The sequence below is a fragment of the Harpia harpyja genome, chromosome 3, assembly GCF_026419915.1.
Source record: "Harpia harpyja isolate bHarHar1 chromosome 3, bHarHar1 primary haplotype, whole genome shotgun sequence".
NCBI lineage: Eukaryota > Metazoa > Chordata > Aves > Accipitriformes > Accipitridae > Harpia > Harpia harpyja.
The window spans coordinates 9,388,624-9,407,174 of NC_068942.1; the positions used below are offsets into that span (position 1 = coordinate 9,388,624).

Sequence of the window (18,551 nt, forward strand, 5' to 3'; positions counted from 1 at the left end):
CTCAGACAAATGAGAAAATGTACTTCTTTGACAAGCTAAAGTAACCCACTTCATAAAGCGTAATTTGCTTCCAATCAAGTCTCCTCCCATTCCTACTTTATTCCATCCTCTATCTGATTTTTCAGCTGGCTCTAAATACTAATTTGCTTGCTTTTGTTACGTTTAATATGGTTCTAAAGCTGCAGACCTGGATGCAGTCCTGGTGCCTGCGTATGAATGGCTTGTGAGACAGACCTGAACTTCCTGTTGTTTGTGCCGAAACTGCCAAGATTGTGTTTTTCTGTTTCACAAAAGCTGCTGAGCACCAAAAAATTTGTAGTGTATAGGGAGAGGATATCATCACCCCAAATTTACTCCAAACAACAACATCAAAAAGTTGTCATTAATAACTTACTGTTCAGATGAGCTGAGTAATAGTTTTTATGTTTTGCTTTGGTTCTAAACAGACAACTTGGGAAGGAGCTAGCCCTTGTTTTTGTTGGGTTTTCTTTTCCATTTCTTGGAAGGGTAATTGTTTCTTGAATAAAGTTTTATTTGTATGGTTTTTTAATTCAGTTTCTTGAACTTTGAATAAGAGGTGAGCATGGGAAGTATCAGTTTTCTGGCTGTGAGGGTGGGCGGGTCACTGCTGGCAGCAAAGACTTTTTTTAAAAGCTACAGAAAAGAAAGCTTTGACTGTTCAGAGCTATTTTAATGCATTCAGTGTTCATTACAGATTGGAAGTGATGAGTACACCAAGTTACAAGTGCAGATTTCTAAGAATGCTTGGTACAAAATTACGTTGTTAACACTGGACTGCAAGAAGGTCTAAGAGTGGGTGCGTTTGGGGAATCTTGCTATAATAGCCATAAAAAAAAAAAAGGGACTTCTTTGTTTTAGACATAGCCCTCTTATGAGATAAAAGAGAAAGGTGACAAATTGAAGAATGAACTTGAAAGGGTTCTAGTGGGGAAATTCCATCTAGGCTCAATGAATATTTTTGTTTAGTTTTTAAGCATTAGTTAAATAATTTTCAATGACTAGCATTATTTCAGCAATCAGGGAACTGAATATCCTTTACTGCAGTTGAGTAAACTCTGAAAGTCAATCCCTTGGACAGCTGAAGATGTCAGATAAATATGTGATCACGCAATCTGATTGAGTTCTAATGCTGGTGAGCAAACAGCTCAAGGCCTTAAGAAGTACTGCTATTCATGGCAGGTTTATTTTTTTATGTGATACGGGCTGTGTTGCTAATCAGATATGGTATGTTTCTGTCTTTCAGATTTACCACTGGATTATAGATTTACACGATTTTCCTCAAATAGCTCAGCAACTGCTGGGTACTACCCAAGCCCTCCAAGAGCACTGCTGCCAAATGAGGAGTCAGTGACTATGAAATAGGTTGTCGGCTTTTTCCTTAGATAACCCTGTGGCCCTTACTTAAACTGCTATCAAATGCTAATTGGTGAAAATGCTGTGTGGTGAAAATGCTTCATAAAGTAGAATGATGGATTAAAGCAGACTCCTGTGTAGACTTGTGTTTCACTTGTTTCTCTTGTCCAGCCGGAACAGGTGAGCAATGCATCCTTCTCTCTAAATCTTCTGACCACCACTACCTTTTGCAAAGTGCTATTGGCTTTTTCCATGTGTTTCCCAAAGCCTTCAAGAGAAATGTAATAGTAACAACTCATCCCAAGTTACATTCTACATTTTCAAGAACATTTTTGGTACTATCCCTATGTAAGGTGATGCTGTTGCTACTGTAAGCCCCAGGAAAGACATCAACCAGACCCTCAGCCATATTTCATTAAGAGTTACCTTGGACAGCCCAGGTTATCACCATAGATCAGTGTTTTGCAGGCTCTGAGGAATTTATTCTCTCACTGTAACTGTTCTTGGATATACAGAAAGACTGAGGCCCAAAGAGAAAGATGCATCATACCCAAAAAGAGACTTGCATGGGATTTAGGCAACTAAATGCGGACTGCTAGTCCTGAAAGCCTTTGTCACATGCTTCGTATTCCTGAAAGTGCCTAACCACTATTCAACAGTAAGGTTCCCTACATGCCTTTTCTTCCTTTAGTCTTCAATACCTCAAGAGTCAGAGCTCTTCTGCAGAAGGAGGGAAACCTGTGTGCAGTTCCCTTCTCAGCTTGAGTGGATTCAAACCCTCATTCTTCACCTCCCTGGGAAATCCTTCCAAGAGTAGGAAGGATATAGTACCCAGCTGTATAGAGCCATCTTTACTAAGTACAGCCTCAGCCCAGAAGGGAAGCAAGACTGAAGATATAAACTGAGTATGTGCTTTCTTATCGACTAATTTAGGCAAACAGGCATCCTGTTCTCGTGGATTCAGTTCCAAAGACCCGTTCTCCACTGCTTTGGACAGGGAGCCTTCAGTCACTAATGCAGTGTCAAAGATATTTCTTTAGTCAGCAGTTTTGTCACACTAGGATGGCAGAATTTTGGATAAATTTCCCTCAAAGTTCAAAGAACAATAAACAGAAACTTTGTTTTCAAGAAAAAGAATTTACTTTCTAAGGCCTAGATAATTATCAGAACAGATTTAACTCGTGCTAACACTTATCTTGTGTCACCACAGCTCACTCTATATTTTTGCAGCTTCACCAGTTAAAATATTTTCTGCCAGAATCAGACACAAACACCATTCCACCTCATTTCAGAGATACCAGCTTTTGTTGCCATACTTTTTTCCTACCTTTACATAGGATGTTATTTTTACATTCCTGTGGTCCAGTATACTCACAAGTAATATGCAGCATTTCCAGTTCAACATTAAGCATTGTTTTTTTGAAAGGGAAGCATAAAACAAATAAGGAAAAAACTGAGAAAAATTTTCTTACAACAAGGTGGGTGAGGAAGGAAAATTAAAGTGCCGTTCTCTTCCTCATAAACTGTAGGCTGAAAATACTTGACATAAGGTAACAATAAGTAATACTTCAGTTTATTTTGAAATTTTAAAATTAGCATCAATGTCTTGGGCAGCAAATCTGGCCCACGATAAGGGTATGATTTGTATTAAGCAGAGAGATACCCAGATTAAAATCTCAGATCCCTGATTACAACATCATTTGAAATTCTAACCTGAATCCAGTAATCCTCTGCAAATAATTTCTAACTAGGTTATGGTCCAAACCAATATTGTGTACCCTCATGCTTTTGTTGTTCTGCATTTGGAACTGATTTTTGTGGGTTGGGGATTTTTTTCTTGTTTTTTAAAGAAAATTAATTAAAATTGAATTGTTAAGGAAAATGAGAGTGAAAATCATCTGAGTAAGTCCTTGGTTCCTGGCGTCTCAGTGGAGAAGCAGTATTTTTCTTAATGGAAAGGTGACAGATTCTAAGAACAGCCTGGACACAAAGCTCACCAGAAGAAATACATATACGGACTTGCTCAATTGGGAGGTGATAGTACCCATTTCTGACGGAGGCTGTCACCAGCCATTTGCGCTCGCTGCCAGAAGGAGCACACAGCAGCAGAGAAAGAAGTGGATAACAGAAAGCTACTGGAAGCATGACTCCATGTGCCACCACAGTCTGTGGCTGCAGGAAGACTTAGGAAAAATAATTGAAGCGTTTGCCCAAAAGCCAGAGTTCCTATGAAATCAGGACTTAACAGCTCTTACTAAAGACTCTTCTTATTCAAGAATCTCTGAAAATTATACAGGTCCTGTTACAAAGTGGAGGTCGGCAATGGAGGAACTTTAGGAAGGCAATCAGTGCTGTGGCGGTGGGAGAGCTGTTGGAAATGGAGGTGGCGTGGAGACCAGGGAGGAGAAATGCACATGGCAGAAAATTGGTAGGGAGCTGGCCACATTTAACATGACACTGTAAAGATACCATCTTTGCTTCTTCCTTCTTTCTCTTTTTTTTTTTTTTTTTAACCCCTGGAAATCTCTGACATTTCTTGGATTCTGTTGTGAGAGGCCATTGACAGAAAGATTGCTGAAGTGCCTGCAAAACTATCTTGAGTATCGGCAGGGAGGCGTAAAGTTGTAAAGATTCATTAAAATCACTGTATCTGGTTATATAGCCCTGAAAGCCACAGTTTTGCTTAAAACCAGGGATGAATACCAAGTCTCTCTGGCGTCTGTTTTGGTATAAAGCACGTGTCTGAATTTTAAAATAAAGAGAATTTATTTCTGAAGAAAATATGTTCTCTGAATTTATAGCTGGGCAGCAAAAAGAAAAAAGGGAGACAAGATCATCACAGAGCACTGCAAGGAGATGTTTGTGCTACAGCCTCGAACAAAGCTAAACTTGACCCACTCAGAATAAAAGATTTATAAACCAACCAAAAACTAGTATAAATTAATACCTTTAATAAATTAATACCATTAATGCCTATAGGGAAGTCAGCTTTGATGCAAAGCAGAGCTCACTGCAAGTGTTTCCTGAATAGGGTTTGTTCCTGGAAACTAAAGGCTTCTTAATCCCCGGTGAGTAAAAGTTAAATAAACAAATGCAGATAGCTTATCTGTGGTAGATATGGGGCACTGCTGGACACAGGCCTTTCTGAGGCTGGTGCTTCCCCAGGCTGCTGGGGCTCTTCAGCTCATCTGAGTCCCAGGTGTGCGATAGTGCAACAGTTCCTGGGAATTCCCAGGAAAATTTGTCTGATGATAGGCACCAGGACCCAGCACGCCCCAAACTGGTTTAAATCTGTGCAAGTAGCAAGCAGCCATTGTCCGGCCCGGCGTGACAGCCTACTGAGGGAAAAAACATAAAAAACAGGGATGCAGTATCACGAAAACGCAGGTTCGTACTCCGATGTGTGACTGGCAGATCTTTTGGGATGCAGGAGGGCTCCTGGGCTCCAGGCAGGGTGGCTGGACTGGCCCTCCAGTGTCCTAGGGCTTGAGACACTGTGTAACCACTGATCTCACCCATCCCCTGCAATGACCCATAATGCTCCAAACGTTATCTGCATTCAAATAAATAACCTTTAGCCCTGCCCACGTTGCCTAGTGTGATGTTTTATAGCAGCAGTTGGCTTTAACAATTGAAAACAATATGACCGTTTCACTACGACAAATGAAAACCGTGCCTGCCATGTCCCCCCAGGTCACGTCCTGCCAGCAGCTGTACAGGTTTTAGGGGTTTTAACAACGTTTTTGACAGATACTTTAGAAACTGAAGAAATGTAACATACCTCACTGGTGAGTTGGAGACTACTTATCAGTTGCTGCATTGTAAAATAGGATGCAGAAAATCATCTACCACACGCAATACACAACACTGATCTTTGTTTGAGGGAAAATAAATACAAACTCTGGCCCAGCTCCAAGTCATTGGCATTAGCACACTCTGGATCAGATCTGGCTGCAACCAGGTTGCAAACCATGTATCCCTCAGTAAAAGCTGGCATATTGTGAGATTGCTCTAATTCAAAACTGCTCACTTGTGTTTTCCTGAGAAACAGTCATTCTCCTGTAGAAACCTCAGGTTTTTTCCTAATCCAGCCTGAGAGAGGAGTGGGGTATGGCCAACAGCTATTGCCCTGGCAAAATGAATGGTTTCCAACCTGGTCTTGGAGTGCGCTTCTCTTTCCTATAGATGCATAGTCATATTTTCTAGCTAAGTAGAACAACATACAGTTTGTAATCGTCTTTCTTACCACGAGTAGAGATGTGATTTTACATTTCTCACAGTGGCCTTGTTTGAAGTGTTTGGCCATGACTTGTCCAACCACATACCAAATAAATATTGTGGCTTCACCTTTCAGTCTTTCCTCCTGGGGCCAAGTATGCATTAAATCATGCCAAGGCAAATGACAGCAGAGTGTAAGAGTATATAAATCAGCAGAGAGATGCCAGCAGTGAGAAGGCAGTGTCAGAGCTTCCATGTCAGCCTTCCTTTGCCACCACAGGGAACGATGCAGTAAGCGTAAAACACGCTTTTGCACACAACCTAGATGTTTTACAGTACAGTTTCTGAGCCAGCCAGGTTTAGAAATAAAGTCACTTCTGTGCAAAAAGGTAAAAGTCTCACGCTACAGCGAGGGATCTGGTAGGATATTGCTTGTGACTTCCCTGGCAAGGGGGCATGGCATGGGGCAGCCTGCTGCCCCTCAGCATCTTGGAGGGAGCAAGTTTTCTGGTACACTTAAGCTCCTGACTTTTAAAACAAAATATGCTTCTTTCCGTACACATGCTTGGAGGCAGATACTATTTCAGCTGAAGCATGGCATCAGATTTAGGAGGGAAAGCATGCAGCTAAGATACATAAGCTAAGATGCTTATCTCTGCAGAGAGTGCCAGCTATAATGGTAAAATGACTATAATGGTGTAGCCGCAGACACCTATTGTTAACAACTGCCCACGAAACAGCCCTTCCAGCAGGCACGTAGCCGATCCAGAACCCCCCAGGGGAAAGGCTCAACCCCATTATAAATCCAGTTGCCTATAATTTTGTTTTCTGCCATTCTGAATAAGTGGAACATCAAACGCCCTTGGTGACTCACAGGAGAGAAAAAAAAATATTAAAAAACAGAGGTTTTCTTCTGAATGCTTTCGGTGCAAGAAACAAATCCTGCTTTTCCTTAAGCATTATAAATAGAAATGCTTAACTTGAAAACAGAGCCTGGATTAGGGCCAAAATAAGATGGAATCCAGGAAGTTAAACAGACTGGGAGATTTCCAGCTCGAAAAGCTTGCCAGCATCTTTACAGGGCGAACTGGATATTCCTATCTACAGGTCAATGGACTAGTACTGTGGCCAGCATGACTGATCACTTTCTTGAATATAGGACAAAGGTGTAAGGGAAATCTTTCCAGTGTGAGGTGGGTACCCACAGCAGTTCTCTGGTGAGCATGGCAAGACTGCAGAGGTTTTGCAGCTGACCAGATGTCACAGTTCACAGAAGGGCAAACATCTGAAGCGCCGCATCTAACTTCTGCCCCTGCTGCAGCAAAACTGATTTAATCAGAACTGTAGTAAAAATCCCTCATGCTTCCCACTCACACTGCCGGAGTGCATACGTAGTTCTCTCACACATGGTCATAGCAACTTTTAAGTACTTGCATGGGGGTGAGAAACTATCGCAGCCACTTCAAAACGTTATGGCTTCCAGCCCCTTTTGCAAGTTAGAGGGTGCAAGACACAAAATGGCAGCAGCACAAATAGAATAGCAGTCTGCACAGCACCCACTGCAGCTCCCGTGGCCCAGGCAAAGCAGATTCTGCCAGCCAGAAAGGTATTTCTATTTTCCATTGACTACTAAATGTTGAGCACAAGCACTTAAACACTCAGTTTCATTTCCTCTTACAAGGTTGAAGAACTTACATTCCTTTTAAGAGTGAAGGAAATCATAAACTATCTTGCACTGTATACAGGAGGAAAAAAATAGATGTGCTTGTCCAAAATTTATGCAAGTAGTATTTTCAGGGTATATTTTTAGGAAAACAAGTCCATTCACTTTCAATAGACCTTGTTCTGTCACAACACTAAAGCAACTCTGACAATTGTGACTCCATGCGCTTAATAAATTTACATTTAAAAGATTAATTTTTAAAGCCTCCACCATCTCTGAGGAATAAAAGTACAGGATATAGCAACTCTTTTCTTGCCTTATTTCAAAATAATACCTGAGAACTGCAGTTTTCTTTCTACATCATCCCCCAGAGACCTCAGCCCACACTGAGAATTTAAATGGATACTCCCAGGTGCTGAGCAGCCTGCAAATTATATGAAACCAGAGAAAGAAGATCCCATTGTAAATTTTGTGAAAAGAAATATGAAATTAGAATTATGAAATTGAGAGATAAAAAATCCTTTATCTTATACTGACAAAAGGCCTCAAAGATATCTACTGGAGGGCTGCTGTTCAAGAGCTGCAGCGGTGTTGGAGGCAGATAGCAGCAGTGAACTTCTATCTCTGTTCTCTCCCTCAGAGCTGCCCAGAAAAAAGGGCATGAGTGCCCATACATACATATATATACACGAACAGGCAGCAATTAAGGGCTAGGGTCCCATGACATGGGAACCCAGAGACTAAGGGAATGAGGGGATTATCGGCATTTCATAGGAGGTGTGGGGTTTTAGGTCAATTAAATAAACTAAGCACTCTTAGACAGTACGCAGGGAGATCTCTACATCAGTAGTAGACAGGTGATGGAAAACGGAGTATAGATGAAGCTCAAGGAGGATAAGGCTGAGGGTCAGCATGAGCTGACATTAATAGCTCAACAGGGCAGTAGATGGCTAGAGGGTATCAGGGAACAGAGTTTACCTATATTACAGTAAATAATTACCAAAATATATCTATTGTGTGGGGTTTTCTTCTTTCCTCTAACCTTTGTCCTGTTATTGCACTGGACTTGGAGGTACCCGATACATTACTGATATTAAGCCATACACAAAACTAGAAAAAAAAAAAAGATGTTGTAACCTGAAGACAATTACATGACTTTAAGAATATAGATTTAACAACCATTAATATGACCATTATTAGATAGATATTATTAAAAGTAACTGTAAAAGTATTTGTATGTATGTGTACCTATATGTGTACACATTTAGAAACCATTGCTGTGTAGAGTGCACCGCCAGTGACTCACAAATATGGATGTGCGTATGAGGGAACGATCACGAGGCGCTTACAGGGGCCCCTGAAATACTCAACAGCAGAGCCCCAAAAGCCCCAGAAAAATACACACAATAACCAATTATTGATGCAGACTAGTGCAACCTCATGAAGCCCCTAAAACTAAGAGCAGAGACAGAGCTGTCTTTAGGGAGTATATATGACCACGACAAGAGCAACCAGTTGGTGAGCACCATTGCTTCAGAATCAAGTGTGCAGAACTGATCGCTATGGTATCGTCTAGTGCTCCATAGGTAAGTATTACCTTTAAGTGGAATTTAATTTTTCATGCCTGTGTTTGTGTTTGATCTAATATCCCACCTTTGAGTCTTGGCTGCAACTAGGATGCAGCAAATCAGAGCGAGATTGTTACAAAGAGAAATGGAGAGTCAGCAAGTTCAAATACAGTTTCTAAGATGTACCTTTTTCATTTACACATCTCTGTTGTAAGGAAGAAGAGACACAGGAGTATGAAACACAAGAATTGGGGGCGGGGATAAGTAAGCCACTTGTAAATATTTTCATGAATTCCAGCAGTTGTTTAGTTGTCTGCTTGGCGCTCCACATATCAAGTGCCTCCATAAAATAGGTGGATTCAAGCCTTACAAATGCCATTCACTGAAAACAGTGTGTTACAAATGGAAAACATTATTGCAACATATCTGGCATCCAGAGAGGGAGACTGTGGCAATCAGCTCTAAGGGAGCACTGATAAAGTCCATCTTTAGAAGGTTTCTCTCAGTATGAGCATTAATGGTTTGTGCTCCCCAGGGGATACTGCTCAGTTTATAACATTGCAGAAATTTGGAAGGAAAGAAGTTGAGATTTTGAGAAACGTCACACATTTGAGTACATAAAGTAACAACCAATTCAGCTGAATGAAAAGCCACATGCTGCTGGGTGTCCCCTCACTCCAACCTGTTCCAGTCAGCATCAGAGAAAAGAAAGGGTAAGTGCTAAAGAAGGAGCAAGCCAGTTAGGCAACATGACAGCTGCTAGAAGGAGATAAACCTAAACCCACTTGCTGTCTACAGTAATAAAAGGCAATAAAAATGATACTGTCCTACTGCTATCGTAATGGATTCTGCTGTTGAAAGGCACAGATCAGTTGACATGCGTAATTTTTTATTGGATCCAGGTCTTTTTTGGTGTTTCACAATAAGTACCTAAGTACCTGTGTGGTGGGTTGACGCTGGCTGGCGGCCAGGTGCCCACCAAAGCCGCTCTATCACTCCCCTCCTCAGCTGGACAGGGGAGAGAAAATATAACAAAGGGCTCATGGGTCGAGATAAGGACAGAGGGAGATCACTCAACCAATCACCATCACGGGCAAAACAGACTCGACTTAGGGAAAATTAACTTAATTTATTGCCAATCAACCAGAGTAGGATAATGAGAAATAAAACCAAATCTCAAAACACCTTCCCCCCACCCCTCCCTTCTTCCCGGGCACAGCTTCCCTCCCAAATTCTCTACCTCCTCCCCCGCAGCAGCGCAGGGGGACAGGGAATGGGGGTTGCCATCAGTTCATCACACGCTGTCTCTGCTGCTCCTTCACCTCAGGGGAGGAATCCTCACACTCTTCCCCTGCTCCAGCGTGGGTCCCTTCCACGGGCTGCAGTCCTTCAGGCACAGACTGCTGCAGCGTGGTCCCCTGCGGGGTCACAAGTCCTGCCAGCAAACCTGCTCCAGCGTGGGCTCCTCTCTCCACAGGGCCACAGGTCCTGCCAGGAGCCTGCTCCAGCGCGGGCTTCCCACGGGGTCACCGCCTCCTTCAGGCACCCACCTGCTCCGGCGTGGGGTCCTCCCCGGGCTGCAGGTGGAGATCTGCTCCACCGTGGACCTCCCTGGGCTGCAGGGGGACAGCCTGCCTCACCATGGTCTTCCCCACGGGCTGCAGGGGAATCTCTGCTCCGGCACCTGGAACACCTCCTTCTGCACTGACCTGGGGGTCTGCAGGGCTGTTGCTCTCACATGTTCTCACTCCTCTCTGCGGCTTCAATTGCACAGGGGTTTTTTTCTCCCCTTTTTAAATCTGTTCTCCCAGAGGCACTACCACCATCGCTGATGGGCTCGGCCTTGGCCATCGGCAGGTCTGTCTTGGAGCCGGCTGGCATTGGCTCTGTCGGACATGGGGGAAGCTTCCAGCAGCTTCTCACAGAAGCCACCCCTGTAGCCTCCCCACTACCAAAACCTTGCCATATAAATGCAATACAACCTGCTTTATGTCTGCTGTCTTCCTGACGTGAATATGGACCGTGATTCTGTCTCCACTCACCACTGTTCTACCTCTCCTTGCTGAGGTTATTGATGCTGCAGCTTCCCATTCACTAAGAAATCTGCAGGAATTCTTTCTCATCTGACTATCTGTCTGCTGGCCTCGGGCTAAACCCGGCTGAACACATGGTGAGAGCAAGAAAGAGGGGAAGAAAGGAAATGTAAAGCAGAGAAAGATGTTCCATTTACATACAAAGAAGAGCTGTTTAGGAAACGGGTCTAGTGCTTTCCCCTTCCAGCTACCCAGCTGATACTTTGGCTACCACAATGCAGAAGAGTAAAACGCTGTGTCTGTGGGGAAGAGAGAAGCGTTCCCAGCCCATAGATATGGAAGCAAAGGGAGGCAGAAGCATTTGTTGCACTAACGCATCCTTCCAGTCCCATAAATGTACCTGGCACCTGACAGACCCATAGGAAAGAACTGGCTAGATCTTCGAGAGAAATTGCTTTGCACCACACTAAATGTGTGCCCCAGCCAGAAAGGTATCCTAACGAGCTTAGACAAGATTTCCAACTGTTTCTGATTCTCAGGACTGATTTCAGGCCACTCCTTTTCATTACCTAGTTTTGGAGCTGCGACTGTTTCTGCCTATTGCCTGCACAGTGAGCCAGAGCCCCAAATCCCTGAGTAGTAAATGGTATGAATCATGCAACATTCTCATAAACTTGAAGGACGTAGTCGGAACAACAACCAAGTTAGGACACTGTCTGGTCCACACCCTGGCTGGAAAAGAGGAGATAGCCAACATTCCCCCATATGAGGCTGGAATTGGGACAACTTTTGAAAATTAGAGCTGCCTTCATATGGCACTAATAAAGTCCAGGGGGAAGAGTTGGGCAGAGCAGCCCAGATCGAGGAGGGCAGGGTGAGCATTATGCAAGTATCCAGATTTGCAGTCCCGCAGTTCAGCTCCAAGAAGAGACTGGCCTAATGCTCTTGTCCTAAAGATTTCAGCTCACAGTGCTAAGATCAGAAATCATCACAGCTGGACACAAAAGACAAAGGGAACACAAGGGTTACAGTCATAAGAAAATCAATTGTTGTGGAGAATTAGTGAAAGAATCCAGACAATTTTGTATTTTTCTCTCTTTTCATTTGAAAAGTTTTGTCACATCATGACAAAAGTAGAAGTGCCTCTTACGTGGCAATTAGAGACCAAACAGATCACACAGAGAATAGGATATTGGTGATAGGGAGGTACTTTAAAAAAAAATAATAAAAACACACAGAGGAAAAATAAAAGAAGAAAAAAATGCTGTTGCATAGGCTAAGCAGGAAGAAAGAAAAGAATGGCCAAGGCTGTGTATGTGGAACAGACTGAATGACATACAGCTTCCCTCTTTAGGCTAGCATCTTCAGTCACAAAGAAAGAGAAAGGAACCACCCCCCCCCCATTTTCATGACTAAATGAGAACCAAAGTCTTTAAAATGTGTGAAGCATCAGCAGACACTTGGTGCCTCCTCCAGAAAGGGTGAGCCCTACATCACTGGCTTCATGCAGCCCTGCTGCCTTCCTTTCCCACCGCCCAAGCACAGCAGTGGGGGCTTGCTCCCTCTTCATGTCCTCATGACCCAGCTCATCAATGCAGCAAGAAAATAAAGTGCATTTCCCTACCCTGAAAACCAGATAACCACAGGGCCTTCTTGGAAGCTTTCACTTCTCAATCATCATTTACCGTAAGGGTGGGGGGGAAAGATAGATATTATCAAGACCTCATAACCAAGAGCTGGCTGCTCACAGTGTCTCTGAGGCAGCGGGCATTTTCAAGGCGTGCACTGTATACTTTGGTGTCTATGACAGTGACTTCTATGTGTGTGACCTAAAAAAATTGCCATTGTTGGAAAAGGGCAACATTTCCCACATACATTTGGCTCAGTCACACAGAGACCAGACATTTCATGTTCCTGGTAATGTGGCTTGCCATAAAGGCCAAGGAAAAATAAAGAGCATGTGACGTATGAGTAGAACAGTTTCTGACCTGAACAGTTTTCAACTAATTTCCATGGAACATGCTTTGCACAACCTGGCCAAGTCATTGGTCTTCAGCTCCAAAAGGTAAATTGAGCTCCTCTCCTAAATCCATTCTGGAGCAATGCCACCTGAAAGGTCAGTTTGCTGTATGTTTCAGTGTCGCATGATGTAATCGAAGGGAATGACAGCTACAAAAATTATTAATCTCAGTGGGACCTTTCCAATAAAAAAGAAGAAAGGAACATATAAACTGGGGTTCTGATACTTGGGAGCAAAGAGGGAGTGAGAGATTTCAGGGACAGAAGCACCAAGGGAGTGGAAATTGTATGATGGTATGTTACTGAGTCAGTCATTTAAACCAACTTTATGGTTGGTGGCAAGAATAGGTAGCTTGGGGACATGATTCGTCATGTCCTAAAGAAGACGTCTAAAACAGGTCAGATGAATTCTGCCCTGAAAGTACTTACTTTTCTCTGTGGTTATAAAGAGAGTCTAACATGACTAGATCAGAGGTAGTTATCGGCCAAGTATAGAACAAAAGTGCATGAGATGTTCAGAGGTTAGATGGATCCCACCAACAATTTCTGCTCCAGACTGACATTGTTTTATTGTTTAATTTTTTTCTTCTTGTCATCATCAGCAACAAATTCACTGGCGTGCAGCAAGCCTAGCAAACCACTGAGAGAAACTCAGCCTTAGCAAGGGAGGTTATACCCATTGCTGAAGAAGTGAAGGGCAGAGGAAGATCAAAGAAGAGCCATAATCTTGCCTGTGCAGGTAGCATTTTGAACATAATCATACAAAACAGGACTGGAAAGGACCTTGACAGGTCATTTGGTCCACCCCTTCCTCTAAGGCAAGATCCATCAGCCTTTCTAGACCTGAACTGTTCTTGTCAAATATATGTCCAACTTCAACTTAAAAAGCCTCCAGGGACAGAGATGCCGTTCACTCCTGCTTTATTTACCCTTACAGATACTTTCTTTTTTTCCTATTCAGCCTACGTTTCTCTTACTGCAACTCACACACTGTTCTCAGAGGATGGGGATACGAGATTATTATCTTCTTTTCAGCAGCTTTTGCGTAGCTGAAGGCTGTTATCACATCTTCCTCCAATCTTCTCATACTTAGGCTAATTTTTTCAGTCTTTTGATACACAATGCTTGCTAAACCTGGGGTCATTCTCATTTCAAAATTATTAGTGGCAATGCTGAGTTTAATCTAGAATGGACAGGTCTTGCCTCTCTTAGATATCTCTGAATCATCCTGTAAATTGTATTTTATTTATTTAGCCTGACAAGCACCCATGAGTTATTGGGAAGTAAAATGAGCCCCATTTTACACAAAAGGACATAAGGCAGAGAGGATTTGTGGCTCTCCACTCTGTGTATGTATCTCCACCACAGTCTAACTGCACACCAGAGCAAGACCCAAGCACAGCCTAGGTCACCCTCTATGAGGCAGAAACCCAGGTACACATGCCATAGGGGAGCCACAGCGCGCTTTGCCCGGGTACTCAGTCATGACAAGGCAGCAGAGTGCAGTTTCTCTACAATATAGAGAGATACAAGGACAGACTAAGGTCAGCATTTCAAAAGCGGTTCGGGCATTATGCTGTTCAGAATTCTAAGGGCTAATTCCATTTAACTTAGAGTCGGATACTTAATACGTTTAAATACCTAATGATGCAGACATGTGACTAGTACTTAAACACCTCCCTCCACTTGAGGCATCCTGACGATTTTAGAAATAACTCCAGTAGAATTGTTCTGTTAGCCACATCTGGTCTGACTGGGGGAGTCTGTAGCTCTTCTCGTGCTCATTCGTGTCACAACATTAATATTTTACAACTCTGCTATCAATGCAGTATAGCATAATACCATTCAAATAGGCGTTTAGAACCATATCTTCTAATGATTAATCTAGTGTTTGCATGACTGAAACTGAAGCACTTAGTGCTTTTAGGCATGTTGTTACTGGTAAAAAAGCAAGGCTTCATTCCAGGCTCTGGCATTGCTCTCGGAGTTCGCAGCAGCAGCTTGTGGATCCCTATTCATTACGCTGAGACTGTCAATAAGGTATCGCTGGGAAATACAAGGGGTGAAGGGAAATGTATAGTTTCTAGTTTTGTCTAGTTTCCACAAGTTTATTAATCTTGATAGAACAGCAGGAAATCACACTGTAAACCACAAAGAGCCTGTTTAAAACCATCCTCAGAAAACACAGCTTTTACATTTTAAAGCCAGGGAGCCGAGCCCACTGGTTGATTCAGTAACATCAGCAAACACATTACTAAAATGAAGAATGAGCTTTGTGAAATGTAAACTTCAGGTAGCTGGACACCATCGTGATCTATCACGTGTTTTTATTTTTATTTTCATTTCAGTAGAGTAGGCTGAAGATGACAAAACGTGCTCAGCTTTTGGAACCCAACAAAGAATTGGAATTCTTCACTTCATACATTTTCTTGGTTATAGTGACTGAGAAAGCAAAGAGAACTGTTCCAAAGGATCATTTATTTTATCCTCTTTTATATTACTTTCCTAAGTATCTTCAATCGAGTGGCTGCAAAAACTCTCAGGGTGATTGCTTGAATGGTCACGGCGTTTCACGTTTTTGTTTCACATGGGAAACATTTATGTAAGTAGTCACACCGTACTTAAAAGAGCAGATTTGACAAATTGGCTTTTTGTTTCTTTGCTGGCTTGAGGGAACTTTTGCACGGGAGGTCCTGTTACTCTCCAGCAGTACGGCGGCAGCACTAGGGGTGGATATTGCATGTGAACGGGTCACCCTGGATGCTTTAGCCTCCGCAGCCCCCCCTTACCCCAACCGTGGTGCCGCTGCCATACGTTCCAGGTGCGGAAAGCCAAACTGCCGACACCCCGGTGCCGGGGCCAGCACATTCCCGGCAGAGAAACGAGTCCTCCCGCTCGAAGGGGAGAACGAGGGTATTTCCGTGAAGTACGAGCCGGGCAGAAAAGGCCGCGCGTTCGCCAGGAATAAACAAACACATGAGCGCACGCAGAACTAGGCGAGGGCTGCGGGCCGGACCGGCAGGCTGCGGGGCCCGTGTGCCCGGCGGCGGGGCCGTGAGGGCCGGGCGGGCCGCCCCGCCGCTCCGCGCCCGGCCGTGCGCTTCCCCCGGCGGGCGGAGCGGTGCCGCGGGGCTGCCCGCCGCCGCCATGGCGTGAGGGGCCGGCGGGGCCGGGGCTGGGGTGGGGGGGAGAGGAGGAGGAGGACCGGGGAGAGGTAAGGAAGGAGGGCGGAGGGCGGGGAGGCGGGAGGTGGAGCGGGAGCGGGGGGGAGTCACTTTCTTCCTGAGTTGAAAAACGCCCCCCCCCCCCCGCTCCGTCCCCCGGGGCTGCGGAGGAGAAACTTTCTGGCTGCCGAGCGGCGGGTCCGCGCCGAGCCCAGGCAGGGGCCGCCGGCGGTGAGTGCCCGTGCGGTGCGGTGCTGGGCAGCGCTCCGCGCCCGGCCCGGCCCGTCCCGGCCCGTCCCTTACCCTCCGCTCCGCCGGGCGGACGCCCCCGGCCCCGCCTGCCCGCGGCGGGCCCTGGGGCGGCTGACGGCCGGGCGGGCCCCGGGCGCTCCCCTCCGCCCGCGCGGGGCTGGGGGCGCCGGTTACCGGCGGATTTGGGAGGGAGGAGGTCGGACCCAGCGCTCCCCCGACCCCCATTCCCCCCCCCGCCATAGGTGTCCCCGTCGCCAAGGGCGCGCCGCGGGAGCTGCCGGCGGCCGGCGGCGTTGGCCGGGCACCAGGGAGCGGCGGGCAGAGCCCGGGGAGCGGCGGCCGGGTCGAGCCGGTGCGGGGGTGGGCGCGGGGTGTTGGCCGGGGGCGTCCCGCGGGGAGCAGCCGCCGGGCACCGGCCGTTCCGCGCTGTCCCCGGCGGGTCGGGGCACCCCCGCTTGGACAGCCGCAGCCTTCCGGAGGTGAGGGGGGGGCCCCGCGTGTCCGTGGGAGGGAGGTGCGTGGCGGGAGACACGGCTTTTTCCGCTGAAAGCTTTACCTCGGGGCGCCGTGTGTAACAGCTTTCTGCTCTTCCGCAGCACCGTTACCGCAGGAGCCGCCGAGCCTTTCGCTAACGAGTCAAGCCCCCCAAACATGCGCGTGTGAAAGGTAAGCGGCAGCATCCTTGTCTGGCACGCAGGGAAGCCGAGAGACAGGAAAAGAGCGGTTTGCCCCATGCAACTTCCTGCCGCTTTTCCTTTTTTATTTTTTTGGTTGGAAAAGTGACCTGGGACCGCAGCTGTTAGCTCGGGAAGCTCGGGTCTCCTCAGCCCCAGGACGGCAAGTCGCGATTCCTTTAGCTCGCATTGCATGAAAGCGATGCATCGTCGCTTGCTGCGTCTCGTGCCAGCTCTTACAGTTCGGTTTGGTATGAATGAAAGTAGCCATTCTCTCTGCTTTTCTGTCATTCCCTCTTGAAACAATATAAAGGCTGCGATGTTTTCCTGCGTTTTCAAGCTGGAGTGGCTTCCTTTTTGGACGTAAGCGATGGCAATATAAGAAATAGATACAATTGTGAATGAAATACAGGAAGTATTGCTCAACTAGTTGGAGATTTTGGGTCATCCTAAGAAGATCAATTGCAATTTAAATAACACTAAAGTTTTAATGTAGTCTAAACAAAGACAAAGAAAATCTCGGCTAAATATTGCCACATTATGTTTATCATGCCAACAATTATTATAACTCATTGCAGTATTTCAAAAAAGGAACAATTCAGCTGAAGGGCAACAGTGGGAATCAATAATTCAGATGCTGTTTATTACTCTGAAAGACTCTTGCTGGGTAGCCTCGGGCAAGTCACTCCACCTCTCCATGGCTCTGCTTCCTTCCTCATAAAACAGATAAATGTGCCTGCTTGCTTCACAGGGGTGTTGAGAAGTTTAATTAATTAATTTGTTTCATAACTACTTGGAGATCCTTGGGTGCATTTTTCTACAGAAGCGCTAAATATTATTTCAACCATGAGTTCTTTTACTATGTGTCATTGCTTATGTGTGTTTCTTCAGTGACCTAAATTAGCTCAGTTTTTAGCGGAAGTCAACAAAGTAGCAGTTCTGCACTGCCATTTTCTTTACTATCTGTAAATTTCACTAGGGCATGAAACCAAAATACACTAATAACAGCGTATTTTACTGGGACAGAACTACTGGTACTTTAAGAAAATGTCATTTTCTTTTCTTGTTATTCAAAATGAGAGCTTCCTTTTGTTGTTTTGTTTGAAGCATTGTGGTACTTTGCATAATTTTGAATTGGCATGAAAAAAACTGAGTGGTGTTACTTAATACAAGAGCAAGAGATGAGAATAGTTTATGAACATATCTGTAACCTCTGCTGTGGAGACTCACCTCAGAAGACACTTGGTGCTGGTTTTCCACTGCGTATTCATATACAATCTCTTCTAAAACCTGTTCTTTGGTCACAGAGGATATGGGTTGCAAAGGAAGAAATACATGACCTGAACAAATTGATTGCCTATGGTAAAAGTTGATAGATTCTGGTTGCCTAAGCGAGGTCGGTTTTTTTACAGTGTGTATTAGTTATTGTAACTAGATATTTAGTAAATGTCCGCACCACAATGGAGAGGAAAATGTGTTTAATTACCTGGCTAAATGTTAGAAGTGATTTTCATAGGTTGCAAACAGTTATAAGTAAAAAGGAGTAGCCAGAAGCTAGTTTTAGAGTGCTGTCTCAGTTTTGGTAC

The 18,551-nt window shown here is 44.9% G+C and overlaps 2 protein-coding genes across 5 annotated transcripts in view; both read left to right on the forward strand.

Annotated features, from left to right (window-relative positions):
• NT5DC1 (5'-nucleotidase domain containing 1) overlaps positions 1-1,514 on the forward strand; it is a 151,285-nt gene extending 149,771 nt beyond the window's left edge. Inside the window, exon 12 of the mRNA XM_052781323.1 lies at positions 1,265-1,514. Coding sequence (XP_052637283.1) covers positions 1,265-1,383 — 119 coding nt within the window. The 3' untranslated portion in view covers positions 1,384-1,514. The remainder of the gene's footprint in view (positions 1-1,264) is intronic.
• A 14,666-nt stretch (positions 1,515-16,180) lies between these two features.
• DSE (dermatan sulfate epimerase) overlaps positions 16,181-18,551 on the forward strand; it is a 38,393-nt gene continuing 36,022 nt past the window's right edge. The window contains exons 1-2 of one of the 4 annotated variants that reach the window (XM_052781325.1): positions 16,181-16,270; positions 16,888-16,957. The gene's annotated coding sequence lies outside the window, so the exon portion shown is untranslated. Of the gene's footprint in view, positions 16,286-16,733; positions 16,771-16,887; positions 16,958-18,551 lie in introns of those variants that run through there. The other 3 variants (XM_052781327.1, XM_052781326.1, XM_052781328.1) reach the window with 3 other exon arrangements.